The 27,846-nt window shown below is 46.8% G+C and overlaps 2 protein-coding genes across 4 annotated transcripts in view; one reads left to right on the top strand and one right to left on the bottom strand.

Moving 5' to 3' along the window:
* LOC143500467 (nuclear receptor coactivator 7) overlaps positions 1-8,026 on the bottom strand; it is a 15,361-nt gene extending 7,335 nt beyond the window's left edge. The window contains 8 exon segments of the mRNA XM_076994595.1: positions 474-658; positions 885-1,016; positions 2,141-2,296; positions 3,222-3,329; positions 5,162-5,220; positions 5,906-6,027; positions 6,751-6,982; positions 7,418-8,026. Coding sequence (XP_076850710.1) covers positions 474-658; positions 885-1,016; positions 2,141-2,296; positions 3,222-3,329; positions 5,162-5,220; positions 5,906-6,027; positions 6,751-6,806 — 818 coding nt within the window. The 5' untranslated portion in view covers positions 6,807-6,982; positions 7,418-8,026.
* Positions 8,027-8,107: 81 nt separating this feature from the next.
* On the top strand, positions 8,108-12,891 carry mtfr1l (mitochondrial fission regulator 1-like). 3 transcript variants are annotated; one of them, XM_076994587.1, is made up of 8 exons: positions 8,108-8,244; positions 9,330-9,485; positions 9,578-9,685; positions 9,935-10,044; positions 10,201-10,412; positions 10,567-10,936; positions 11,192-11,340; positions 11,497-12,891. In XM_076994587.1, exons 2-7 carry the CDS (start codon positions 9,471-9,473, stop codon positions 11,301-11,303), a joined length of 927 nt encoding a protein of 308 aa, XP_076850702.1. In that variant the 5' UTR covers positions 8,108-8,244; positions 9,330-9,470; the 3' UTR covers positions 11,304-11,340; positions 11,497-12,891. The 3 variants fall into 3 exon arrangements, with proteins under 3 accessions (XP_076850702.1, XP_076850700.1, XP_076850701.1); XM_076994585.1 differs by having other exon boundaries at positions 11,491-12,891; XM_076994586.1 differs by having other exon boundaries at positions 8,124-8,283; positions 11,491-12,891.
* The last annotated feature ends 14,955 nt before the right edge of the window (positions 12,892-27,846 follow it).

Here is a 27,846-nt window from a genome sequence, read left to right as displayed (position 1 = left end):
AATGTGTTTATAAGGACTTAAGTCCAGACATCGGTGCAGGTCTCCTCCACCTGCTGGTCCTCTCCACACCTCAAACACCAACTCGTTCCTCTTATCAGGTGGCCTTCAAACCTCTGGGGTGAGTTTCCCGAAACGTTCTTAGCGCTAAGTACTTCTTAACCTCGTACGTTTCATACGACGTTACGAAGTACTTAGCGCTACGAACGTTTCGGGAAACCCACCCCTGATCAGTTTAACAGCCACACTGAGAAGTTGGTGATAAGATCAGACATGTTTGTTCTAATATTCATGTTTGCACTGTAGGAAACGTTAACCTGCTAATGAAACAATACATGACAGAACTCTTAATATTAATACTAGCTAGACAGACATACCAATGTCACCTACTAGATATATCTATCAGGTACACATAGACCACAGAGAAGATATCTTCACAAAGGTCTACAGCGCTGTATTGATAACAGGGTGCGCACCTCTGTGTGGACTGGCTGAAGTGAACGTGGGAGATGTCAGAGAAGAAGGTGATGGATGAGAGGTTATCCACCAGGCAGGAGAACAGATAGTCCTCACAGCCGTTCTCCTGCACCAGGGGGAGGCTCTTATGAGGATCGAAGAAGATCTTATTGGCAGTCACCAGCAGAACCCCAGACACCACTCCCTATGGATAGAGAGTAAAGGGTTAACTTCACCACCTCTGACCTTTATTTTATAATGAGTCAAAGATGTATCCAAGACCACCAATGAAACATTATAATCATCATCAACTCTACTGATAATAGAGCCTTCATCCATTTTAACTGTGTATTGTGGTATTAACTGATGAAATAATGCATGTTGTGCTCTTTTACTGCCCGCATGGTGGGCGTCGCCCTGGTTACACTCACTTTACGATCCGTGATGAAGCGGCTAAACAGCTTGAGGTACGGCGTGTCGGCTGGCCCCGCCCCCTGTGTGCACTCAGGTGGGAGAGCCAATAGGCACAGCTGTCCATCAGGCATAGGCACCGCCTCCACATCCTAACAAAAATGGATACAAAACAATGATTGGCTAAGATGCCTTAAATGGTTTAATGGTACTAAACAGAATAGAGATGTTTGGCACTAATGTGTTCTATATTAAGATCCTCATCCATTTTAAATTCAAGGTGTTAAAAATGCATGAAGGATTCATCTCAGAGGCATTGAGAAGAATTACCACAGTGTCCTTGTACATAACTGGTTAGAAAGCACTCACACACACACACACACACACACACACACACACACACACACACACACACACTCACTCACTCACTCACTCACTCACTCACTCACTCACTCACTCACTCACTCACTCACTCACTCACTCAGCACACTCATTCACACACACACCACATTCACACACACACACACACACACTCACCACTCACCACACGTACACACAACACTCACACTCATACACACAACACTCACACTCAAGCACACCACTCACACACGCAGACACCACACTCATATACACACACACACACACTCATTCACACACACACACAGCACACTCACCACACTCACACTCGTACACACCACTCACACACACAGACACCACACTCATATACACACACACACACACTCATATACACTCTGACACAAACACAGACACCACACTCATACACACACACACACACACACTCATATACACACTCACACACACACTCCTCACTCACCACACGTACACACAACACTCACACTCATACACACAACACTCACACTCAAGCACACCACTCACACACACAGACACCACACTCATATACACACACACACACACACACACACACACACACACTCATATACACTCTGACACAAACACTCTGACACAAAGATCTGAATAATGCAGATTCATGACAGAACTGTTTTGGTGTTGGAGGTTTAGTTGAGCAGATCAACCTTGACCTACACATGGAATCCAGCTACGCGGACAAACAGGCAACATGAGTGCCCTTCACACAGCAGAAAACACAGCAGCCTCCACACCAACAGACACGCTACAGACACGCTAACAGACACGCTAACAGACACGCTAACAGATACGCTACAGACACGTTAACAGACACGCTAACAGACACGCTAACAGACACACAACGAACAAAACACACGTAGATACTCACCAACAGTTTGTCATATTCCGCGTCTGTTGCTGGAGAAACAGGGGTCGTGGGGGTCATGGCCTCCAGGGTGGGCTCTGATGCCGGGCGCAGGTCAGAGGACATCGCCATGGTCACTGACCCATATGTAGACGTCTTGCATTGTGGGACACGTCGTAGCTGAAGTCGAGAGGTGAGGAGAGACATTGACAGGGAGGAACAGAAAAAGAACTTGCTGCCTTTAACTACACGATCACTTTACTTCCTCTTTCACGGCCCCTACGACGTCATCACACAGCTGACTGGAGTCGGGGGGGGGGGGGGGGCTGACAGCGAGTCACACACGTACAGTTTATATAAACACAGATACTGTTGGAAAACAAAAATGTCTGGAATCATTTTACTTTGTATGTTCATTATGCAATTTAAGCCAGTTTAACCTGCTGTGTTTTTCCGTTCTTACACAATGAGGAAGGAGGTATTAGTTCTAGAAGTGTTTGTGAAGGCAGACAGAATGGCCACTTCCTGAGTCAACTGAACATTAAACAACCAACAACAAACCAATAAGCTTCTGTTCTGCTTCACAGAGACTCCACACCTGTGTGTGTAAGAGCGGCAGATACACACCTGTGTGTGTAAGAGCGGCAGATACACACCTGTGAGTGTAAGAGCGGCAGATACACACCTGTGTGTGTAAGAGCGGCAGATACACACCTGTGAGTGTAAGAGCGGCAGATACACACCTGTGTGTGTAAGAGCGGCAGATACACACCTGTGAGTGTAAGAGCGGCAGATACACACCTGTGTGTGTAAGTGTGGCAGATACACACCTGTGTGTGTGTAAGAGCGGCAGATACACACCTGTGTGTGTGTGTAAGAGCGGCAGATACACACCTGTGTGTGTGTGTAAGAGCGGCAGATACACACCTGTGTGTGTGTGTAAGTGTGGCAGATACACACCTGTGTGTGTAAGAGCGGCAGATACACACCTGTGAGTGTAAGCGTGGCAGATACACACCTGTGTGTGTAAGCGTGGCAGATACACACCTGTGTGTGTAAGCGTGGGAGATACACACCTGTGTGTGTAAGAGCGGCAGATACACACCTGTGTGTGTAAGAGCGTTGGACAGGTGGACAGTGTCTCTAGGGAGGCATCTACTGGTCTTCTGCTAAACTGAGAGGCAACGCTGAACACGGTGTCCTCATGATGAAGCTGTTTAACACACACACACACACACACACACACACACACACAGATGAGCATGAAAATGTACAAGAATATCTAAAAATGCTAATAACATGCAACAAATATATACATGTCATATTAAGGAAATGAGATTCATACATCAAATAGACATGAAAAGATGATGGAGAGAGAGAGAGAGAGAGAGAGAGAGAGAGAGAGAGAGAGAGAGAGAGAAACAGAGAGAGAGAGGGAAACCATGGTGCCATGTTGTGAATGCAAACATGATCGAAGACACAGACCAATCATTCCACCACTCAGATGTCCAAGTACCCAGAATGCAGTCTGTTGGTCTGCCTGGAGGACATTCTGATGGATTACCCAGCATGCCACGTTATATGACCTACCCCCCACCTACCCCCCCACACGTGACCCTGGAGTGCAGCGTAGTCGGGGGTGCATGTTTACAATGAACCACTCAGTGTGAATCCACAATCGATTGTGCAGTCAAATACAACACTGGTGCTTCAACTACTGTGTCTGAACACACATCACCAGCCCTTACACGGACTAACGTGTCTAACACTCCTCCACTAACACTCCTCCACTAACCCTCCTGGCTTGTACACGGTCCGTAATCCAAGCTGCCACAATGTGTTAGTCATGCACGAGCCCTTCAGGAAAGGTCAGGTTCAAAGGTCACTATTGACTGGATGTCTGGATGTCAGATGACTCACGATGACACTGACCTGTGTGGAAACCTGCGAGAGATACACGCCTGCGTCTGGCACTAGCACCACCTCCCCTACAACCTCCACCCAACCTCCACACTGGCACAAGTGTTGCTCCGAGAGTGGTGTGCAGGTCTTAGCCGGAGCTGTGGTGAGCACACTCCAGAGATCAATCTGCTCATTACGCCAATATATGGATCCCAAGCTGTAACTGCAATTCCAAACTTCACCAGCATGCTAGGTGTGTTCGTAATGGCACAACATCACAGAGCACACGAGAAGCTCCAGTCAGACGTTAACCAAACTGTTTGTGTCCGATAGCGTCCGCCAATGACCGAATGTTCTCCCATTGGAGAACAAGACACCAGCCATCATAACACAGGATGAAGAAATGACAGAGTCAACCTGTTCTACAGCTCTGAAAGTCTCTGCTCTCCCAAGAAACAAGCAGACTCGGTTAAACCGACCACGCACACGGCCCGACGGCCGTGCAGGAACACCAGCCTGTGCGAGGCTTCTCCTGCCTTAGACTTCACCAACGCCCTCACAAGACCACACAGCCAACTGTCGGAGGTTCTGCTGAATCTGGCCATTACCATAAGCTTCTTTGACCGCGGCGCCACACCAGAAACCCTCAGGAGAAATCTCACAGCGTCCATAAATCCAAGCGACTAATAACCCACAGCCCATATAGTGTCTGAACACAAGTGCTGATAGCTCACGGTGTTTCAGTGACCTTTGCTCGGTGACAGTCTGGTAGTTTCACTGGTCAAAAGGGTGTAACGTAGTGGCCATGATGGAGACTGATGTTCTTTATCTACAGTGATGAGGGTGTGACGGACAGGAAACAGAGTGTGGTGTGTGTATGAGTGTAAATCTGAATGTGTGTGTGTGTGTGTGTGTGTGTGTGTGTGTATGGTTGTGTGTACAAGTGTGTGCATGTGTATGTGTGTTTGTATGAGTTTGTGTATGTGCACGTGACTGTGTATGTTTCTGTTTATGCACACACATGTGTTTATGTGCATGCAGATGGGGTTTGTTTGTTTCTGTGTGCATACACCTGTGTGTGTGTTAGTTTGTGTGTTTGCACATGTGCTTGTGTGCATGCGTGAACACGTGTTTTATACTCACCACTTGTTCATTTCCATTGCGTGACTCACGTGCAGGAAAATCGGATGGAAAAGCAGCCTCTGTAAGCACAAAACAGTGTCTGAAGACACGCCCCCTGCATAAACATAACAGTGTCTGAAGACACGCCCCCTGCATAAACATAACAGTGTCTGAAGACACGCCCCCTGCATAAACATAACAGTGTCTGAAGACACGCCCCCTGCATAAACATAACAGTGTCTGAAGCCACTGAAGTGCTGTGATTCTGGTTTCTCATAATTGATTACTCACTGAATTTATAAAGACAGTGGAGTCAATACATTGTCCTTAGTTAATTCATTCTCTGACATACACACAAATATAGGTATAAACATACTATAAAACTCACACTACAGAACCAATATTTTATAAACAAAAAGTTAATAATTAAATAGTTTAGTTTGGGTTATGTGGCCTGATGGTATATACTGACACTACTGGCTAACTTGGGTTACTTCAGGCGGTCCGAGCCTGACTCAGGCATTTTAGCTTAGTTTACGAAACTAGAGTGTTAGAAATGGTTTTTGCTATAATAAAATCAAACACATAAAATATGAATAACCAAATATAATTAATGGTCCAATGCTTGCAGGAAAACATACTCAATAAACACAGAAGCCAACCTAAGTTGTAATATATAAGACAGAACCATCCACTGGCTGACGGGGACACGCGTGTGTGTGTGTGTGTGTGTGTGTGTGTGTGTGTGTGTGTGTCTTCTCTCACCTTTGAGGTAATACTGCCTGAGTTTGGGGTTGCGTATGTGATGCTGTGTTGTTCTGCCCTTGTGTGGGGTATTCCACTGCCCCCTGGACACACCTGGGGGCTGTGTGACACTCACGGGCAGCCTGGGGGTTAGCAAGAAACACAGCTCAACACACCACTCAACACACCACTCAACACACCACTCCTGCTCATGCCCACCCTCCAATTAGACCATTCAATTTGTTGTTAATCTGTGTCAATCTGCAGATATGTTTCTGTAAGTACAGAGACTCTATCTTCACAGCTGTTGTGAAAGGTGGCGCTAATCTGGAGATCATTCAGACACAGAGACGGGGAGAGTGTCTTTGAACAGATGTCTCAGTGCGGCCGGCATGGCATTGGCCAGCACAAGTGTTGAGCAATGCAGCAATGACTCTGAGGAAAGTGCTCCTCACACTCACACGCACGCACGCACGCACGCTCGCACGCACACACACAGAATCGCAGTGTCTCTCGCTCAGTACAGCTGTGTCCTTCTCCCTCTAAAAACAGCAGGACATTGGGGGAAAGCCTGTCTTCTGCTCCATCTGTCTAACTGCACATTTCACAATCAAATACCACGTGCAGTGCGGCCAGGCAGAAGGGTGGAGAGGTGTCTGGGTGTAGACCTGGGTGTAGACCTGGGTGTAGATGCATGCCAGACTACATACATCACGACCTCTGCTGCTTCCAAACCAAAGACCCAACTGCTGAACAACACCATCTGTCTGTACCATGATAATAACACCGTCAGCCGAACGGATACCGCTGTAGTTTATGTAAATATGTGTAACATGACCCAAGTGTGTAACGGAAGGAGGACTGGCCTGTTCTTGGCGATGCCAACGTCTCTGCCCTTGTCTGTCTGCGGTCTGTGCTCCATTGCTCTTATAGTTGGGTCTAGAAGCCGGATGGAGCCCACAGACTTTCAGCCGTCGCAGGACTGGTGTAGAACTGGTGTGGGACTGGTGTATGACTGGTGTAGGACTGGTCTTCTGGCTTCACTGCTGGCCACATCTTCCTCCTCGTTTCCTGCATCATCGTCATTCGGCAGAAAACCTGCAGTGAAACAGTATCTAGCGCAGTAAGGCAGCCGATACTCATTACAAAACACAGCCTTGTCACGCATACCTCCATAACACCATTACACCTACAGCACAACGCCACCTCAAAGTCATATTTTCATTGCAATACCAGAACAGACACGTGTGTCAGGTTTGCAAGTATTGCAAACTCCAGTAGTGGCGACGGACCAGATCAGGCCAACTCGGTATGATAACCCAGCGACACCGCGCCTGTCGCCCGTGTCAAATACTAAACTTGCTGCACGCCAAATCATGTGGATTAATCAGATCCCTTTAATACATTTACCTAAACAACAACAACAACAACAAAGAAATCACTGTTATTTTGTCAGCTAGCTAACATAGCTAAGCTAACTTAAGACAGCTGGGCTGTTCAGTTCTGCAGGAATTACTGACAGTTCAGACAGACCTCAAACACTTGGAACGCGCGCGCTGCAGCGCGAGGCCGCCGCATCTTCACGCGCGGGTCCCAACACTGCACGCGCACCTCTTCACGCGCTGCCCCAACACTGCAGGGAGTCGCTGCTATCAACGCGGATGCGGCGCTGTTTCCGAGACGGCAGCGACGGATTAAAGCGAGACGTCTCCTACGCGGATAATAACGGGCCGTTATAAAATACACGCACATAGCGCCACCTGCTGTAAGCTTTATGGTTCCGACAAGAAAATGCGTAACGAAACGTAACGTGCGTACGAACGTGTAACGGTGTCTCGGTATTCAGCAGTTAACATATCGCTCAGTATAACCTATCTACAAAATACATAAACCATATGTACACTAAAGAAAACACAGTATTAGAGAAACTCAAGTGCACACATTGTTATATAATTTTACTCGCCATCTTAAAGGGTTCTGCACTTTTACTGGATCATAAAGTTTGTAAATATTTTCCCCACAAAATAGTTCTAACTAAGAACATAAATTAATTAATTTCATAATTCAACTATAATCTTCAGTGCAGGCGTTATATGCCCATTTAGCTGTTTACGTACAGACAATTAAACAGATATGCGATAACCTTTTATTCCACAGGAAGTTATTTTGTTTTCAGACTTTTATTTTGTCTGTCATTTCCCTCGACGTCATGTCACATCTGATTGGACGTTGGCGGTGCGTCTTTACACGGCGCTCGAGCTCTCGGTTACCGGCCAGCTCGCGGATCCGCTGGTGGTCACAGCGGGACTAATCCACGGTTCACCCGTTAGGAAGACGCGGCGTCGTTCACCCCGCCGACGGTACCGCCCCGGTCTCGTGCCCTCGTGTTTAACCCGCCGGTAAACGGGAGGAATACCGCGGCGCGCGCTGGTTCTCCGTTAGTTACGTGTTAGCATGTTAGCGTGTTAGCGTGTTGTTCCTCAGCTAGCGGGGCAGGTCGGTCATGCTAGGCTAACAAAGCTAACAGCGGCTACAGACGCGGGCGCGAGCCGAACAGCGCACGCGGGAACGTTCATGTCGGCAAACGGCGCGCGAGAGCAGCCAGCTAGCTAGCCAGGTGTTGCTTAGATACGACGGGATATTTCATATACTGTAGATAATACTGTAGTTCAAATACTGCTGTAGTTACTGCACAGAAACCTGTGTGTGTGTGTGGGGTACACACCTGTCTTAGGTGATGTACCTGTGTGTGGGGGGGGGGCACACCTGTCTTAGGTGATGTACCTGTGTGTGGGGGGGGCACACCTATCTTAGGTGATGTACATGTGTGTGTGTGAGGGGCACACCTGTCTTAGGTGATGTACCTGTGTGTGTGGGGGACACACCTGTCTTAGGTGATGTACCTGTGTGTGTGTGTGGGGGACACACCTGTCTTAGGTGATGTACCTGTGTGTGGGGGGGACACACCTGTCTTAGGTGATGTACCTGTGTGTGGGGGGGGCACACCTATCTTAGGTGATGTACATGTGTGTGTGTGAGGGGCACACCTGTCTTAGGTGATGTACCTGTGTGTGTGGGGGACACACCTGTCTTAGGTGATGTACCTGTGTGTGTGTGGGGTACACACCTGTCTTAGGTGATGTACTTGTGTGTGTGTGGGGTACACACCTGTCTTAGGTGATGTACCTGTGTGTGTGTGGGGTACACACCTGTCTTAGGTGATGTACCTGTGTGTGTGTGGGGTACACACCTGTCTTAGGTGATGTACCTGTGTGTGTGTGGGGACGCACCTGTCTTAGGTGATGTACCTGTGTGTGTGTGTGGGGGACACACCTGTCTTAGTACTAGCATACTTTTAATTCATCCTTGTATTGCGCACCTTTGATAACTAATGACGACTGTCCAGTAAAGCAGTTTTACAGTAGCTCTCCTGTCTTCTGTCTAGATGTTTGGCGATCACAGTGCTGTGGACTAAAGAATCCAGGTGGGTCTGTATGACGATGTCCAGTGTCCTGTAGTAACGGCGCTCAGCACACACGGTCCTGTCCTCCAGAGTGCAACACCTCCGTTAATCACGCCTAGTAAGATGGAAACGGAAGCGGTACGTTTTCTCACTATTTGTTTGACTACTTTCTTCTTTTCTTCTGTTCGTATTGAACACTGTTATTTATGTTGATATTAAATTGTTTCCAGACGGTAATTCCCATTTGGCAAAATAAACCGCATGGTGCCACCCGTAGTGTGGTCAGACGAATCGGCTCCACGCTGCCCCTGAGGCCCTGTCACAGGGCATGCTTCCAGGTGTGTGTGTGTGTGTGTGTGTGTGTGTGTTCCCACAAACTACATGGTTCTTACCCACACAATATATTTATAATTTTTAAATATTTGTAATAGAAGTAATTATTTGAAGTAATTGACTGTTGAATCAGAGATTACCTGGTACCTGTTTTTTGTGTCAATTTTAACTGTTTACACTGCATTTTCTGTGTTTCTACTTGAATGTGTGTACATGTGTGTGTACATGTGTGTGTACATGTGTGTGTGGGTCAGGAGTTGCCTGGTCTTCCTTCCCTGCGTCAGCTGGACGGCCCCATGGTTCCAACCCTGGCCGACATCAGCTGGATCGCTGCTGATGATGAGGAGACGTACGCCAGAGTGAGGTGTACAGAGCCGCCACGCACCCTCACTCGCACACCCTCACACGCGCACCCTCACACGCGCACCCTCACACGCACACACAACCGTCTCCCGTCTACCGCCAGATTCCTGCCAAAGTCCTGTAGCAACAGCGGCCTGTGCTTCTTCCCATTGGTCAGGAGTGACACACGCCCCTTCAGGCATGAGTGGAGGCCGACGCCCCTGCTGGTGCTCCACAGGAACTCGTCCGTTCCGAACTTCAGGCGCGAGGGCAAACGGATGGAGGGCCTGAGGAAGCCGGGCGTGACCGCCCTGAACCGGGCCACCGCCCTGCAGGACCAGCTCAGCCGTCTGAGTGCTCAGATCGCCAAGATCGTGGCCGGGGATTCAGGTAGAGAGGCCCCGCCCCCAACATGTGCAGGGACACATGTGTGTGCTTCCCTAGACCAGGATTATCTTAAATTATGTTAATGATCTCCCCAGTGCTTAATTAACATATAAAGCCTTGTGGGTAAAGCATCTGATGGGTGGTGCTGGTGTTTCAGACTCCAACCCCCTCACACCTGAGCTGCTCTCCCCCGACGACACCACCATGGGCTTCACCATGGCTCCGTTTGAGACCGCCGCCTACCACCCTGTCCCTTCTGCCTCCTTCGTCATCAGCGACGTCACCGAGGAGGAGGAGGAGGAAGTGGAGGAGGAGGAAGACGAGGACGGGGTGGAGGTGTCTGAGCTGGTGCCAGACCCCGTTCCGATGGTCTCCATGACGGCGTCCGCCACCTTTGACCTCGACCATCCGTCCGTGGACTTCCGAGAGCCGGAGGAGGACACTGTCTCTCTGTCCAAGTCCACGAGCTTCGCCGACGTCAAGGACATCCTGAGGGACATGAACCGCATGAAGATCTGTAAGGACAGGTGAGTGGACGCTGATGTCGCCATCTTCACTATACTAGTCATGGCCACCCTCACTGTCATTATACTCGTCATTGGTCATCCTCGTTACGGTTATCCTCATCCTCGTTACGGTTATCATGGCACATGGCCATCGTCTCTGAACCGTTAATCCACACGTCTCATGGCTGTTGCTACACTGGGGCAGATCTTTAATCTGGATGTATTTTGCAGAAATGCTTACTTCAAATGTGTGTGTGTGTGTGTGTGCATGTGCAGGTTTTCTCGTGGCTGTGTGTCGCTGCGAGAGGAAGACTCTGCCTCCCTGATATCTGAGGCCCTGAGGAAGAAATTCTCTCTGAGGGATGAAGACATCATGTTGAAGAAGTAGTCTGCCTTCGCCTCGCCGTCCTCGTCTAACCTGCCATGTAAGGACCACGGGGACGGCCCCTTAAATGTCAGACTGCAAATAAAGGATCAAATGAGGACAATTGAATGAGTGGAAGTGTTGTCTGTCATGTGACTTCTCTCTGTAGTCGTGGCTGCATCTAATCTGTTCTCTTCTGGTTTCTTCCCAGACCAAGGTCTTGTTCACCACCCTTCCATGCTAGGCCTGTGGACTGCTGCTCTGGAGACTCCGTAACACAGTCAGCAGTGATGCAGAGTGACCACTGGTGATCTGCCCCGCCCACTCGTGTTCCCCGTAGGAAACGCACACGTGCGCACGGACACGCTCACACACTCCCAGAGGAAGGAGACTGCACTAGATGTGAACGTGACTGTAGATTGTGTGTGTGAGAGCGAGTGTAGTCTTACTCTGCGTTTAGTCATGCCGATGTCCCGCCCGATCGATGACCCATAATGCACAGCAGTGTGTGTTCTCCTTCCTGCCAGGACACTGATCGGTGTCCTGCCCCTTCCGTGTGTTAGTATGAACAGGACTTTAGCGTCTGCTTCGTCAAGCCTGCAGATCCTCACGGACCAACACGCGTTCCCGTCTCCCACGCTGCTGCTGCTGCCGCCACTGGGGGGCGCTGTCTGGTTACCACTTTACCAGCCTCAATCCCACTCAGATACTTTAGGAATTACAAAGTATAGTTTGTTCTTTCTTTGTTGTTTCCTCTTCCCTATGAAATCATGCAAAACATACTTGAAATATTTGTTCGACTGACCTAGTCTGCAATAGTGTTTTTTGTTTTAAACTAAAAATGAGAGAGGAGAATGTATCTGTTCGGGGGGCTTTGGATGCAGTGCTCTGTTGATGATGAACGCTGTCTCCTGCATGTTGGGATTATCTGGGATTATCTGAGATTAGCTGGGCTGTCCCATTGGACTGGATCAAACTTCCTACATGAGTAGCTCCAGCATTTCAGATTAAAACAACCAAATAATCAATAGTCCTGTTCAGAAGATGCCAGTGGCAACACCAGGTTTCAAACGGCCAATGGCTTTGGGTGTTTGTAGAGATGACGAGGGTTAATGGGGCTGTACAGATGAGCAGTGTATGATATCCAGATTGTAAATCCGCTGTGAAGTTTTTTTCAGTGTAGTGTGTGTTCTGAGCGCAGTTATGTCTGTGTATTATAGGAATGCAGATGATTATGGACTTTGGCACTGATTTTGTGACCATGTGCGTGTGTGTGTGTTGACTAAGCAGTGTGGGAGCGTTCTGCTCCACCTTCAGTCGGCCTCCCGTAGGTGGAGTCCATGTCCTGGTGATGCTGGTGGACGTGCCCTGCTCCTCCACACACTTAGTCCTGCTGTGCGACCAGAAGAAAGACTTCTGAAAACTGATTTCTAAATCTGAAGTGAGATCCCCACCCCAACACTCAGATAGTTACCTCACTATGATGCACTACAGCGTGGTATCTTCAGTGTGTTTAGCCCAGTTAGCTCAGGCTGGTGTACATCATCTCTTTGTTTTACATCAGTAACTTCATGCTTCTGTGTCCTACAGAAAATAAAAGTTTGATCCTTTATGAAGATGTTCAATGTCAATCCACTCAACCCTTTATGAAAATGTTTAATCCTCACATCAAAGCCTCTGAAAATACTGCTGTGGACACTTGTTTTGTACGACACACAAACTGCTAATAACCTGTAGGGCAGCAACAACGATGAGGTTCATTGTAATGGTGTGTGTGTGTGTGTGTGTGTGTGATGGTGTACTACGTGAATGTTTTGTGTCTGACACCTCATCTACGATGCTTCTGTGTTATTGGCTTCCCTCTTGTTCCATATTTGTTGTTCTTATTGGATAGTGTAGGGCCCGACCCAGCTCCGCCAAACTGGCCCGACTGAGCAGGTGCTGGTTTATTTATAACACACACAGCTGTTCTGGCTCTGAATTGTCTTGCTGTCAGTTGCATACCTGTGATCAGATGAACATTACCAATCACATACACAACCAATCAGAATAAGGTTTAATGTGTTTCTTTGCCATGCAAATATGTAATGAGATCAACAAATGTTGGGACAATGATAAGGGGTGGCGTGAGGGACAGACCCGGCCTGTCTGTGGTGGCGTGAGGGACAGACCTGGCCTGTCTGTGGTGGAGTGAGTGACAGACCTGGCCTGTCTGTGGTGGAGTGAGGGACAGACCCGCCCTGTCTGTGGTGGAGTGAGGGACAGACCCGCCCTGTCTGTGGTGGCGTGAGGGACAGACCCGCCCTGTCGTAAGCCAAGATGCCGTGCTGTGGGTACAGATTGAGTTCTTGGTTGAGAGGTTTCACACATGGGAGTGTTGGAGTGTTGGAGTGCTGTGTGCGTCTTCCACATAGGGGAGCATTATCTGCCTGTGTACAAAAGAAATAAAACATTTATTGTATCTGTGGTGTCAGATCCTAATTCTGTGTGTAGCATTGGCCAGATGCACTTGTCCAAAAGGCCTTGTGGTAGTACCTGTAGCTCTAAGCTCTATAAACCCACACCTTTACACTGATAAATAGGTACCTGATGGTGTACTTTTAAAATGTGTTCATTGACACTCACTAACCACACGGGGGCAGCACCAGTAAAGGAGTGAAGCCGGAAAGGTATGAGTGTTTATGAAGTGGTTATAGATTTCATAGAATGTGGCTCTTGTATACAATAAATGTTTTTTAAATGCAATTTAAAGATAAAATTACCAAGAAATCAAATTGTAATGAAACCCTCAACTACTGCTATTGTAATAACTACTGTAACTACTGCTTTGGCTAATTCTGTCTGTGTAGTATAAAGATATGGCTGAAAGCCTATTTAACTGGGTCTGCTGTTCCATTAGGAGCTGTAATGTCAGTGTTCATGTGCTCTGTGGTTCTGTATTGTGTTTGGATGATAACTGTCCAGAAAAGTGTCCAGACAGTAGGGACACAGTCGCCAACGCTATAGATTTCTGCTGCTGTCTGTTTCCAGGTTATAGGCCTAGTAGCACCAGGGAACCCCTGACTGGTGAGAACTGGTGCCTCCAGATAGCAGTGGTTCTGATAAGTGGTTTGTGCAACTAACTGAGTTTCTGGACTTTGGAACTTCAAGATGGGGCTTCCAGACTGACGGACTAGGAGGTTTATGCTTCACAAGTTTCACAACAGTCCTCTGTTCTTCAGATCATCTAAGAGTTTTGAAGACATGCGGTAAACTTCTAGAAGCACTGGCTTCCACATTGTTGGCATCTATAAAACCCTTTCAATGCAGCGATGTGCTGTGGTTTCCAGCTGCGCATGCTAGTTCTCATCAGCATGGAAGATCTTCACCACTCCATGCTCACTCATGAATCCTCCTGGCCACTCTTCATGACTCGTCCTGATCACTTATTAACACTCATTACTCCTCATGATTCCTCTGGGTCACTCATGACTCCTCTAGGTCACACCTCCCGACTCCTCATCACTCCTCTGGGTCACTCCTCCTGACTCCTCTTCACTCCTCTGGGTCACTCCTCCTGACTCCTCATCACTCCTTTGGGTCACTCCTTATTTACATTTACGGCATTTAGCAGACGCTCTTATCCAGAGTGACTTACAAAGTGACTCCTCATCACTCCTCTGGGTCACTCCTCATGACTCCTCTTGATCACTCATCATGACTCCTGATCTCTTCATGACTCCTCCTGATCTCCTCATGACTCCTCCTGATCTCTTCATGACTCATGACTCCTCCTGATCTCCTCATGACTCCTCCTGATCTCTTCATGACTCCTCCTGATCTCCTCATGACTCCTCCTGATCTCTTCATGACTCCTCCTGATCTCCTCATGACTCCTCCTGATCTCCTCATGACTTCTCCTGATCTCTTCATGACTCATGACTCCTCCTGATCTCCTCATGACTCCTCCTGATCTCCTCATGACTCCTCCTGATCTCTTCATGACTCATGACTCCTGATCTCCTCATGACTCCTGATCTCTTCATGACTCATGACTCCTCCTGATCTCCTCATGACTCCTCATGATCTCCTCATGTTTCTCAGCTCATTCCTGCTTGTGTGTAGTGCTCATGCTCCTCTTGCCCTCGGAGGTCTGGTGACTTCGAAGATCCTTGTTAACCTCCTTTCTTTGATTTTCTTTCCCCTTTTTTGTCTCCCGAGGTCCCTGTTCGATCCAGGCCAGTTTTGAATCACGGTCTACTTTCAGAGCGAGTCCTTGGCCTACTTCACTCCTCACCTCATTCAAGTGGATCCTGTGTCTATTTTAGATGCCAGGATGTCTGCTGAGACTTGGATTAACAGACTCCAGTGCCACAGCGTGACTATAAATACCGACCTCAGCGTGACATTGACACGTTTTTTTTTTTGTTTTGCTAATGCGGAGTGTCATTTGAAAGCCTTGTGGGCTTGTGGTAACTACATGAGTCCACATGGAGAGGACGGGTTAACTGGTCAATGCTCAGCTGCTGACTCCATGAGTCCACGCTCAGTGACCTCGTGACCAATTGAAGACACATCAATTCTGGATCCTCAGATCTTACATGGATCTCTAAAGATGTCCATGTGTTCCTTAACCTCTGCTGCAGGTATAATATACATAATATATATAAATATAATATACAAATATATAATAAAAAAACAAACATGAAACCTACTAACTAAACCTACACTGGGACACTTTTCAATTACAGTGTAAGTGGTGCCCGTTATGAGTGACTGAATCATGGAGCTGGAGGGAATGTGTGTAAAGGTGAATCCTGGGACACATTCTCCATAGCCAAGTGGCCGCGTTGCTTGGCCTCACAGTGTAAGCGCTCAAACGTAAGATGTGCTTTTAATTTTATTTATTTATTTGTTGTCCGTTGTATTGATTTTCAAGCAGCGCTCAGCAGGGTGTGTAAAGGTGATGGTACCTACGGCGGATATCACTGCACAAACGCACAGGTGTGACATTCTAGTGTGAGCAGATTGATACTGAGGTTGATATTACATGTGGGTCCAGATCAACTAATGCCAGTGTGGTTTGGTTTTTGTTTTGTTGATAGGTTTGTTAGATACGATTGGTTTGAAAATTGTTGTGATTGTTTTAAACAAAGCAAATACAATGATCAACTTAATAAACTAGATAAACATCCGTTTATTCATTGCCCAAACTTACAAGCAGTGATGGCATAGTTACCTTGAGAAAGTAATCCGATTACTGATTACTTGATTTTAAAAGTAACTACGTTAGATTACAAGTTACTTTAGTAGTTACATTCAGCAGCAAAATAAATTTTTCCAATACTCACTTTATTGGAAGTGCATTTTTAACAGTAACAATGTATTGAAGCAGGTTCGGTAACCGAGGCAGAAACTGCTTAATCCAAAAATCCCGAGGAGGGAAACTTTATTGTCACTTAAAGGGCAAGACTCGCCGTGAGGAGTAGGAGTCGCTACAGTATCTCCTGACATTACGTTTGTGTAGCTGCGCGGTATTATTTGTAAATTTATTTGTAAACGTAATACAAGCGAACTGGGGCGGGTTTTCCGAAACGTTCGTAGCGCCAAGTACTTCGTAACCTCGTATGAAACGTATGAGGTTAAGAAGTACTTAGCGCTACGAACGTTTCGGGAAACCCACCCCAGTTCAGTCAGACAGCTTGTGAAACGAAATACCATTACAATTTCAAGCATTTTAAAGTAGGACGTTAGTCAAAATTCCAGTACTTTTCAAACGTGGAACACAGTGCAACATTAAAATTCATCAGGTTAATGTTCCTTCCCCTGTTTTTGAGGGGTGTTTCTTTATACTACCACATATCGTTACGGGAGGACACTGCAAAATGACTTGTAAAACGCGCTCGCGCTCTCAGGGTCGCGCGCAGCGTGCGGAGTCGAGCGCTACGGTCAGACGCAAAAGTAGAACTGAGCCAAGAAGAAAGCAAAAATATATATTTTACTAGGGAAAATAAAAATAGTAACGCACAGTTATTTGGATAAGTAACTTTAATCTGATTACTGGACTGGAAATAGTAGCGCGTTATATTACTCGTTACCGAAAAAAGTGGTAAGATTAGAGTAGACTGACATCACTGCTTACATGTCTGATTTATCTGTATCTGTTTACATTCCAAATAAAGATTTAATCAGTTTATTCTATCTGAATAATTATTTAATCAGGTTTAGTCTATCTGATTAATGACAGTCAGGTTTAGTCTATCTGAATAATGACTTAGTCAGGTTTAGTTTGTCTGAATAATCACTTAATTGGGTTTAGTTTGAATAATGACTTAATCAGGTTTAGTATATTTGAATAATGACTTAGTCAGGTTTAGTTTGTCTGGATAACGACGTAATCGGGTTTAGTTTGTCTGAATAATGACGTAATCAGGTTTAGTCTGTCTGACTAATGACTTAATCAGGTTTAGTCTGTACCTGAGTTTCAGTTGCCATGGAAGCCATAATATCAGGTAAAGAGCATATTATTGGGTATGAGACTCTCAGACTCCCCAGTTAAAAGCCACCAGTGCTACAGTATTGTGTCACAGACTGACTTACACCATCCTGTTGGTAACAGACGCACTGTAGTAAGTAATCTTTATTTATATAGCACTTTTCCAGAGCAGCTCACAAAGTGCTTTACAGACAGGAAGATCAATAATAAAACAAAATAAAAATTAAAATAAGAGTAATCAAAACACAGGCGAATCAATGTAACAGCTGTCAACATAAATTTTCATATTCTGCAAAAAGCAAGAGAGTAAAAGTGAGTCTTTAAACGTTTCTTAAAAACATGAACCGATGTTGACAGTCTGATGTCAGTAGGGAGATCATTCCATAATCTGGGAGCATAAGCTGCAAAAGGTCGGGCAGTGTACTTATGGGACCAGACTCACTATCTTAATATACTGTATCTTAGCATTTTCCATTGCAAATAAATCCTAAATCTATTCTATACATAAAAATATATTTTACAAGCTTAAAAAAAAGCTATCTAAAATTTAACCTTAAAACTGCTGTCAGCTGTTTTGAACTACTGCACATGCAGAACAGTTATTTTAAAAGATGATGCACAAGTGTGCACAAGTGTGTAGTATAAGGTACTTATGTCATTTCACAAATACAGGCCTCATCTTACTAAATGATGATTTTGCTTTTACAACATCCCTGTGTGTGTGTGTGTGTGTGTGTGTGTGTGTGTGTGCGCGTGTGTATATATGTGTCTATATGTGTGTGTGTATGTGTCTATATGTGTGTGTGTGTGCGTGTGTATATGTGTCTATATGTGTGTGTGTGTATGTGTGTCTATATGTCTGTGTGTGTGCGTGTGTATATGTGTGTTTATATGTGTGTGTATGTGTGTCTATATGTCTATATGTGTGTGTGTGCGTGTGTATATGTGTGTCTATATGTGTGTGTGTGTATATGTGTGTCTATATATATGTGTGTGTGTGTGCGTGTGTATATGTGTCTCTATATGTGTGTGTGTGTGTATGTGTGTCTATATGTCTGTGTGTGTGCGTGTGCGTGTGTATATGTGTGTGTATGTGTGTCTATATGTGTGTGTGTGTGCGTGTGCGTGTGTATATGTGTGTCTATATGTCTATATGTGTGTGTGTGTGTGTGTGTGTGTGTGTATGTGTATATGTGTGTCTATATATGTGTGTGTGTGTGTGTGTGTGTGTGTGTAAGTCTGCGTTGTGTCTGTTCAGATGTTTGAACAGCTGATCTCACTTGTCCTCATTTGTATGCCTTTGTTAAGATGCCTCCATTCCTGTTGCTATGATACCTCTTTGACACGATGGATGTTCAGGGACAAGCACTCGGTGGCGTGGTGTGAATCAGGAAGACATCCCGAACGCTACGGAGCACGTCCCTGTCACCCCCCACGTGCCCCTGTGAGAAATCGCACGGTGTTGCACGCTAAGACATCTTCACAGGGCTCACCGAGTCTCGGCTGTGGCGCGTGTGAAACGCTCCCCTGGTGACTGTGAGCTCCTTCAGCCCAGAGTGAGTTTAGAGTCCGTAACGCCTAACTGCTGTAAAGGTAAGCAGGGGCCTCTTATAAGGCGGTTCTGAGACCAGGCCCGCGAGGACCCGGTCTCTGTTTATACAACTCTTCTCAACTTCAGAAAGATCCACTAAACATACAGGTCAGGCCAAACAAGGCCTGTTTTTATCTGCATTTAAAATCGCCTATAGAGTTTGCATTTCAAGTATTTTCCACTACACCATGCCAAAGCCTTCCAGTTTGTGGGCTTCTCCTCCTCTGCTCACGGGTGTTTTACGAGTGACTCTGGGCTGGCTGGTATCACCACATGACCGTGGGTTGCTATGGTGTGATACGGATCACAGCGCCACAGTAATTCTGCCCCAGCCAAGTGGAAACACATCCCTTAAACACAGATTGCTTCTGCTAACGCAGCTGTAATAGTAACTTCTAGAGATGATGCTTCTATGCAACTTTCAGGGAAATTGACCCTCAATCTTCTTAGAAAGTGAATCTTTGTTCTGAAGATGTTTTACATTTGTGCTGGATCTATTGGAACTCTGCAATCTTTTCTTTTGTTACTCTGCCCCCTGCTGTACATATGTAGAACTGCTCCCACCACTGCACTGAACTGTGATGTCTTCCACCTGTGTTCAGACCAGTGAACAATGTTTGAAAATCTTAGGATGACTTATATTATTATAGTATGTTTGGAGAAGGTTGGTGTAGGTCACATCGTGATTGGACAGATTCTATGATGCATATTTTGCACTATAACAGTAAATGGTGCAACCAGACTTGTGTCTGCTGGGCTTGTGTCTGTACGGCTGAAAATTCAGAGAGAGTAAAATACCACCAGGACATCCTCTGTGTCTTGTGACATCACTTCCTGTCTGTAGTCCCGTGGAAGCCGATTGAAACCGAGCTGCTCCATACCAGAGGTCTAGAGGCAGCGGTCTGTGTTGTTGTGACAAAACACACCAACAGCAGACACAACCGTGCTCATTTGAGTCAAATCGTTAGTTTGAGGTCCGACTAATCTGTGTGTGCCCTCAGACAACACGTCTCTAACTCTCACCGTCTCCCTGCCATCACTGTCTCTTTGGTTTTCAGACTAGATGGTCAAGCTGCCTTTACTGAGCGGCGGTCTGCTGTGGACGCAGTCCTTGGTGGGGACGGCCTGCTCCACAATGTCCTCTCAAAGGCTTTCAGCCGCAGCTGTGAGACACAGATGCTGTCGAGCCAGGCGCCAGTGCTGTCTGCCCAGAAGACGGAGATCCTGCTTGTGTGAGGGGGGATTCTTGTTTTTTCCCCCTTTTCGTCCCACTGACAGACACGATAGCGAGCGGAGCGTCTTCTGTCCATCTTTCTACAAATAGTCCACAAAGCTTGTGTCACCACGACGCCCCCCGGAGCCGAATGCGCTTATGCCATTTCCTGAATTGGGAGACGGAGTGGGCGTGAGACAGAGCGGCTGACGCTGAAGGAGACGTGTGCTTGTGGTCTGTGCTTGTGGTCTGTGCTTGTGGTCTGTGTTTGTGGTCTGTGCTTGTGGTCTGTGCTCACGTGCTGTGCTCAAAATCACAGTATTAATTGAGAACCTTTCTCTCTCTGTCTGTTTCTCTCTGTCTGTCTGTTTTTGTCTCTCTCTGTCTCTGTCTCACACACACTGCTGTTCTATGTATCTCTGTGTATTGAATGGTGTGAATGGTGATTGCTCCTTTCATACTGTGTGGACAGCACATCAGTCCAGCACTGCGCCTGTCTCCCCTTAGACTTCAAAGAGGGGGAGAGAGAGGGGGTATGGGGGGGTGGGGTATGGGGGGGTGGACAGTAGGACTATAATGGGCGGAGCGAGAACAGAGAGCAGGAGGTGTTCAGAGAGGGAGAGAAGCACACGGCATGTTTGTTTGAAGCTCCATCCACAGGCTGCAGACCGATCTGAGCCCATTAAACACTAAATGAAGCTTAATGACTCCGATAATGTTACATCAGAACTGTGTTATGCAGAAAATCTACAGGCCATCAGAAGACAAACGGCCTCTGGATAAATAACACAGCTTGTCCTAATGGTTGCATTTGCACTGAAGATGTGATGAAGACAACAGACTGTAATTACTGTGGTGTGCCCCCCCCCCACTGAGCATGTGCACACACACACTTCCTGCCACACACGTCATCTCTGCCTCAGTCAAACACACTCCTGTCTTCACGCTGGTACACAACCAGCTGAGGGCTTAGGCTGATGACCAGCATCCAAACATCTCCTGGAGATGAGTCATACTACAGTAGTGTGTGTGTGTGTGTGTGTGTGTGTGTGTGTGTGTGGGGGGGGGGGGGGGGTAGTGGGAAGGCAGGGTTAAAATGCATTTGCTGTTTTTAGACACAGCTATGTCTGGTCTGGTGGGTCAGTATACCCACGCAGGGACATTGATTCTCACGTACGGACAGGAAACAGAGCCAGCAGCCTCTCTCCGCCTGGATAAGGAAGACTTGACCTGATTGGTCGCCTGGGGCAACGTGCCGTTGTTAACATGTGTGTTAACGTGTGTGTTTTGACCCCAGCAGAGGATGAGAGCAACACGCATGTAGAAGCAAACAAAAACCTCTCAGTCTTATGTATGTAAACAAAGGATGTTTCAAAGCCAAATGAATAGAGCATTCTGGCTATATGTTGTATCCAATATATAATTTTTATATTTTTTCTAATTATTTTCTACTAACATGCTTTATTGAATTGACACAATTCTGGATGTTTGGTGAAAATGTGTGGCGAGATATTGCAGAAACACCCTTTCATACACCACCAATAGAGCAAGAGTGCTTGCTGAAAACTATATCAGAAACCTTTAAAAAACAGAATGGAAAATCGGTCAAACTTCCATTTGCATGTCTGTAACGAGCTAAAGCGCATTGTGATGAAAACAACATTGTCATCGTGATTCGTTTGTATTTGGTAGTGGGACATTAGCAGAAAAGATGAAACCCTTCCAAGCAGGAGTATAACCGCAGTGGTGTTGTCATCCTGGCGTGATCATCTTGGGGGGGGGTTACGCTGAGGTTATTAGAGTCTCTCCCCCGGGTCCCTGTTTTAGACACTCAACCCAAGGGAACTCCATTAACAAGATCTGTGCAGCTGCTCCTCCTTATGTCAGATCAGATTAGTGCGGCCACAGTCTGCTCATAGTGCACGTGGCTAACGGTCAGAGCTGATCTAGGTACAGGCTGTTGTGGCCGGACGCAGCACGTGAAGTTCACGCCTCCAGTGTGTTCACACACCTGCTCCACCTCACCTAGGCTGCTAATTAGGAGTCCTCAATGCTAAAGACGTGAGCTCGTTAGAGATCTGAGATGCTGTCGTGCTGAGATGAAACACCTGCAGAGGCTGTGTGCTCACACAGTCTGATAGGAGCGTCCCCTGATCGAAGCGTCCCCTGATCGAAGCGTCCCCTGATAGGAGCGTCCCCTGATCGAAACGCCCCCTGGCGTCCCCTGATAGGAGCGTCCCCTGATCGAAGCGTCCCCTGGCGTCCCCTGATTGGGGCGTCACCTAATCGGAGCGTCCCCTGATCGGAGCGTCCCACTTACACAGGCTGCCATTACATCCACGTTTTTCCTGGAAGACCCAAAAAAAGCAGCTGTAGTTTCCGTGTTCCGGACGCTGGCTGAGTCAGACTGAGCAAGAACAAGGAGCTTCTCCTGGGTTGCCAGATCACCAGGCAGGCGGGCGACCACCTTGTCAAGCTGGGGGACGTGTGCGGTGGAGGCTCTGCTGTGTGGAGAAGGTGTGACGCAGTCAGATCGTCTGGTGCAGCAGCTGCTGGGAGGTTAACATGGGGCCTCATTTACATCAGAAATATGCATCGAACTTGGTTGCCACATAATTCTAATTATGACTTTATATTAATATTAATGAGGTTAGTGAAGGAACAGGGAGGAGGAGCTACAGTGCGGGACCTTGACTCCCATCCAAACCAAGTGTCCTGCAGCTTTACCCCGCACCCTGTGGCCTCGTACTGTCCCGCCAGTTTCTGCAGTGACATAACAGCCTGGCACGTTTTGGGTGTGGGACTGAGAGAGAGCACACGTTCACCCAGCACACGTCCAGTTCAGAGGCAGGAAGATGTAAGAAACTCGTGAAGTAGTCCAGTGTTTAAAATGAGCTCTCTCCCTAAATACATCCACAGGTTCTAGTTTCCAGTTTCTAGTTGTCCAGGTGATGCAGTTGTCGAGGAAATGAGGCTATCTGTGGCGTGACAGCTAGTCTTGTTCTGCCTCGGAGGGAAAGTGTGTCTAACCCGTACTGCAAATGTGAGTGCTACATTTAGAAACCTCCAAAACTGTGTTCATGTGTGTGCACATATGGGCCAGCACACAGGATCTTGCTGTGTGGGTCTGAATGTACACATATGAGCCCGTACAAGTGATCGTGCTGTGTGGGTTTGTATGTGCATATGTGTGCACACGTGAGCCAATAAAAGTGATCGTGCACTGCTGTGTGGGTTTTTAAAAGTGTGCACACGTGATCCAGTACAAGTGATTATTCTGGGTGTTTGTATGTGTGTGCACACGTGACCTAGTAGCAGTGATTATTCTGGGTGGATTTACATGTGTGCACACGTGAGTTAGTACAAGTGATCGTGCAGCGTGGGTTTGTATGTGTGCACACGTGAGTTAGTACACGTGATCGTGCTGTGTGTTTGTATGTGTGCACACGTGAGTTAGGACACGTGATCGTGCTGTGTGTTTGTATGTGCCTGCATGTTTGCCAGTGTTTGCCATGTCTGACTGTGCTAATTTGCATATGTCTGCATGTGTGTGTGTGAGGAACAGAAAGTGTATGATTCTAAGTGTGTGTGTGTGTGTGTGGTGGTGGTGGGGGGGGTGGATATGCTGTTTTTAAATTCAGTCCACAGCGTGATTAGTGATGGAACCAGATGCTGGTGTATACCAGAGGGGCTACTGAAGCGCTCGGGGGGGGGGGGGGGGGGGGGGGGCAGCGTGCGTCACAGTGGGGCTCTACTAGGCTAGAGACAAAGAAACTAGAGCTCTACTATAGCAAAGGAGCTCTCAGTGAGAGAGGAAGAGAGAGAGGGAGGGAGAGGGAGAGAGAAAGAGGGAGTGAGGGAGAGAGAGGGCGAGAAAGAGGGAGAGAGAGGGAGAAGTTGCATAAAAGGGCCCTTCACATGTTGGAGACAAGCTGTTAAACCATTGTAAATTTATATCAGATGTATTTGACATGAATGAGGTCAGAGTAAACAGTTTGTGCACCAGACTGCAGTGAGTTGTTTCTCCTGTGAACACAGCCCTGCCACGTGACATCATCACACTGATATTTGATGATGTGGCATTTAGTCTCAGGTTTCTTGATGAATAGCACCAGTCAGTACTGACTGTCTGTGTGTCTGATGCTCCTCAACACTGGACCAGCAGAGATGAGGGGTTCTGGACCTCATTAATGAGGACGGGGAAGCCTGTCCTACCTTACATCACCTAGGAGACGCAGCACTGGACCAAACAGGAAAACACAAGCAGCTTGGTCTGGGGTGAAATGTAGTGACCTGATGTCTCCTGTATTGATCCTTCGTCTTTGTGTCCGAACAGATGGAGGGTCACACGGGCGTAATGGGACATACTGTATCTTTAAAGTGGACGTGATAGAGATCCGTCCTGGCATTGAGAAGACATGAACCTGTGACAGGACGTGTGTCCTGCTCGGCTCATGCAGGTGTAGCCCTGTGTAGTCCTGCTTTAGTCCTGCTGTACAATGCAGGACATTTTACCTCCCAACTTTTTTTGCATTAACTTTAAAAAGTGCATAGAAACTTTTGTCATAATGTTTGCAGTAGTGAATGTATTAAATTCATAAACTGGATGTGTTATTATTATTACTGTTATTATTATTATTATTATTTTGCTGGTGTTCACATCAGTTCTCCACTGATAGAGCCAGTATTTTGTGTTCTTCTGGAAGGACAACCTACCCAGCCATATCTAGGGTTAGGGTTAGGACACACATATCTGTGTGGATCATGTGACCTCTCACATCTGTCTGTAGCGTCTGGACACTCTGGCCTTTATTCTTACAGGGACACATTTCTCCCTTGGTTCTCTGTCATTTAGAAGGTAGCTGTATACAAGCCACAAACTGCTAACGGATAAGAACATGTCTCTCACACACACACACACACACACACACACACACACACGTGCGTACACACTCTCACACACGTACACACTCACATGCACACACACACAGTCACATGCACACACACACACACACACACTCTCTCACACACTCACACACACACACACATGCGCGCACGTACACACTCTCACACACACACACACACACACACACACACACACACCACGCGCGTACACACTCTCACACTCTCACACACTCACACACACATACACACTCACACACACACACACACACACACTGCACTCTCAGCTTTATACTCTGATGTAGTGTGATATTTGCTAATCGTGTCTGTTTCACCTAACAACACAGTGAAACTACTGTTTGAGTCCTATTGGAAGTCAGTAGTGTAAAATCTCGTTATGGGGCCTCTATGTGTGTGTGTGTGTATTAGATTTATTTACAGTATATTTTACTTTCTGAAAATTTTAAGCAACATTTATTATCTTTATTATATATAGTTGTGAACTAAAACACTTCTTACATATCATTACTTAAGCAGAAAACAACAACAACAACACAACAACAACAACAACAACAACACAACAACAACAACACTAATTCATGCAGGCTAACACTCTGTATCTTCTCATTGATCCCATCATTTACCAGAACACCTGGCAGGGACAGAAGTTAAATGGCACTAAATTACTTTAAATTCCAACTGTCTAGTATGATAATTACATAATAAACCAGAGCAAAGCTTATAATGCATTTGTGAAAAGGCCTGTGTGATTCTAGAATAGACAGAAGAACAGAGGTGGAAACAAACAGAGAAACGAGAGAATCTACGAACCTGAAGTGATCCTGTAGTAAGAGAATAAAGGAAGGATGATGTTCAAGAGAACAGCCAATAGCTCGAAAAACCCAGCACTGCATGGGAGTTCTGTCACACCTCCATGTGGTAGCATGAAATATTCAGTGTGGAGCTGGAAGTGTGTGTGTGTGTGTGTGTGTGTGTGTGTGTGTGTGTGTGTATGTGTGTGTGTTTATGTGTGTGTGTGTATGTGTGTGTGTGTGTGTGTGTGTGTGTGTGTGTGTGTGTGTGTGTGTTTATGTGTGTGCGTGTGTGTATGTGTGTGTGTGTGTGTGTGTGTGTGTGTGTGTGTGTGTGTGTGTGAGACAAACAGTGAGACAAACACACAGAATGCACATCTAACTCTGTGTATTATTCACATAGGCTTAATATAGCAAACTCCAGAAATTATGCATACCAGTTGAGTAAGAAAACTGTGGTGGAAACCATCAAATTAAAATTCACCAAGTGCAGATGAACTTTGATTGGCTCAGAGGAGCTAAGGGGGAGGGATTCTTGTATCGCAGGCATGCATGACCACGATGGGGCCCACAGCTTCAGCCAAGGAAAGACATGCCAGCAGGATTTAAAGGCGCAGACATTCCTGACACCTTTGGGCGGAGTCAGGCCACCTTTGGGCGGAGGCAGGCCACCTTTGGGCGGAGTCAGGCCACCTTTGTGCTGGGCCCAGCCACATTTGGGCGGAGTCTCTTGCACTGGACACACCCCGCACTAATCCAGAAGAGGATGTGGAGTGCTCTACTGTGAAAAGACCTCATGTGAAGGTTGCCAGGGTTACCCAGTCTGGGCCAGAATGGGTCATTCCCACTTGGGAAAACAGGACTGTGTAAAGTCCAGTTCAGCAAATGGGTCCCATCTCATCCGGTGTGATGCAGTGTGGACACCATCATGCAGGAGTGATAAGCTTGAACCGTTAAAAACATCCTGATGAATACTTAACCTGTCATGGGTAAAGACTGGATTCATTTAAACACACAATTTGCATTTGTTGTGTGGTGAAAGCCCTGATTCATGCTAACACCCACATAACACTCACCAGGACCAGTCTGGTCAGCCCCAGGACAAATGACTCATCTGTCAGAGGGTTCGTTTACATATCGTGACCTTCAGCAAAAACAATCCCACAGAGGACAATCCTGTAGGACTGTGGCCCTAATCCCAGCTGTCACGGGCTTGTCAGTCACGTCTGAGGACGAGTGTCCAGGTGCACCTGCTCCATCTCACTGACACCCACGGCTCTGTGCTCCCACCTGCATGCCGTAACTCCAGGTGCACCTCGAGCTCAGTGATTAGCTGACATGTCACGACGCTAATGTAAGACCCTTGTGCTGTTACAGGGTTGGAGATTCTTGACCACAGAGAGAAATACAAGCATGAGACAACCTAACTGCACCCAGTCCAACCTAAAGAAGAATTCTGCTGAAGGGTGAAATGCGAACTGCTCATCCCAGAACATATTGTTTAGAGTTGAGGTGTCCCAACATGTCTCTCGGTGGTTATTCTGGGGGAGTGCATGTTCACACATGCACACGTG

Source organism: Brachyhypopomus gauderio, unplaced genomic scaffold, assembly GCF_052324685.1.
Source record: "Brachyhypopomus gauderio isolate BG-103 unplaced genomic scaffold, BGAUD_0.2 sc151, whole genome shotgun sequence".
Taxonomy (NCBI): Eukaryota; Metazoa; Chordata; class Actinopteri; order Gymnotiformes; family Hypopomidae; genus Brachyhypopomus; species Brachyhypopomus gauderio.
Note: the sequence above shows the minus strand (reverse complement) of the source record. Positions and strands in the feature narration are given on the sequence as shown.

Excerpts from the sequence above, each read along its gene's own strand:
- mtfr1l (XM_076994587.1), top strand. Across the intron at positions 10,045-10,200 it reads GAGACGTACGCCAGAGTGAG|GAGTGACACACGCCCCTTCA; the intron begins GTGTACAGAGCC and ends CCCATTGGTCAG. Across the intron at positions 10,937-11,191 it reads ATGAAGATCTGTAAGGACAG|GTTTTCTCGTGGCTGTGTGT; the intron begins GTGAGTGGACGC and ends GTGCATGTGCAG.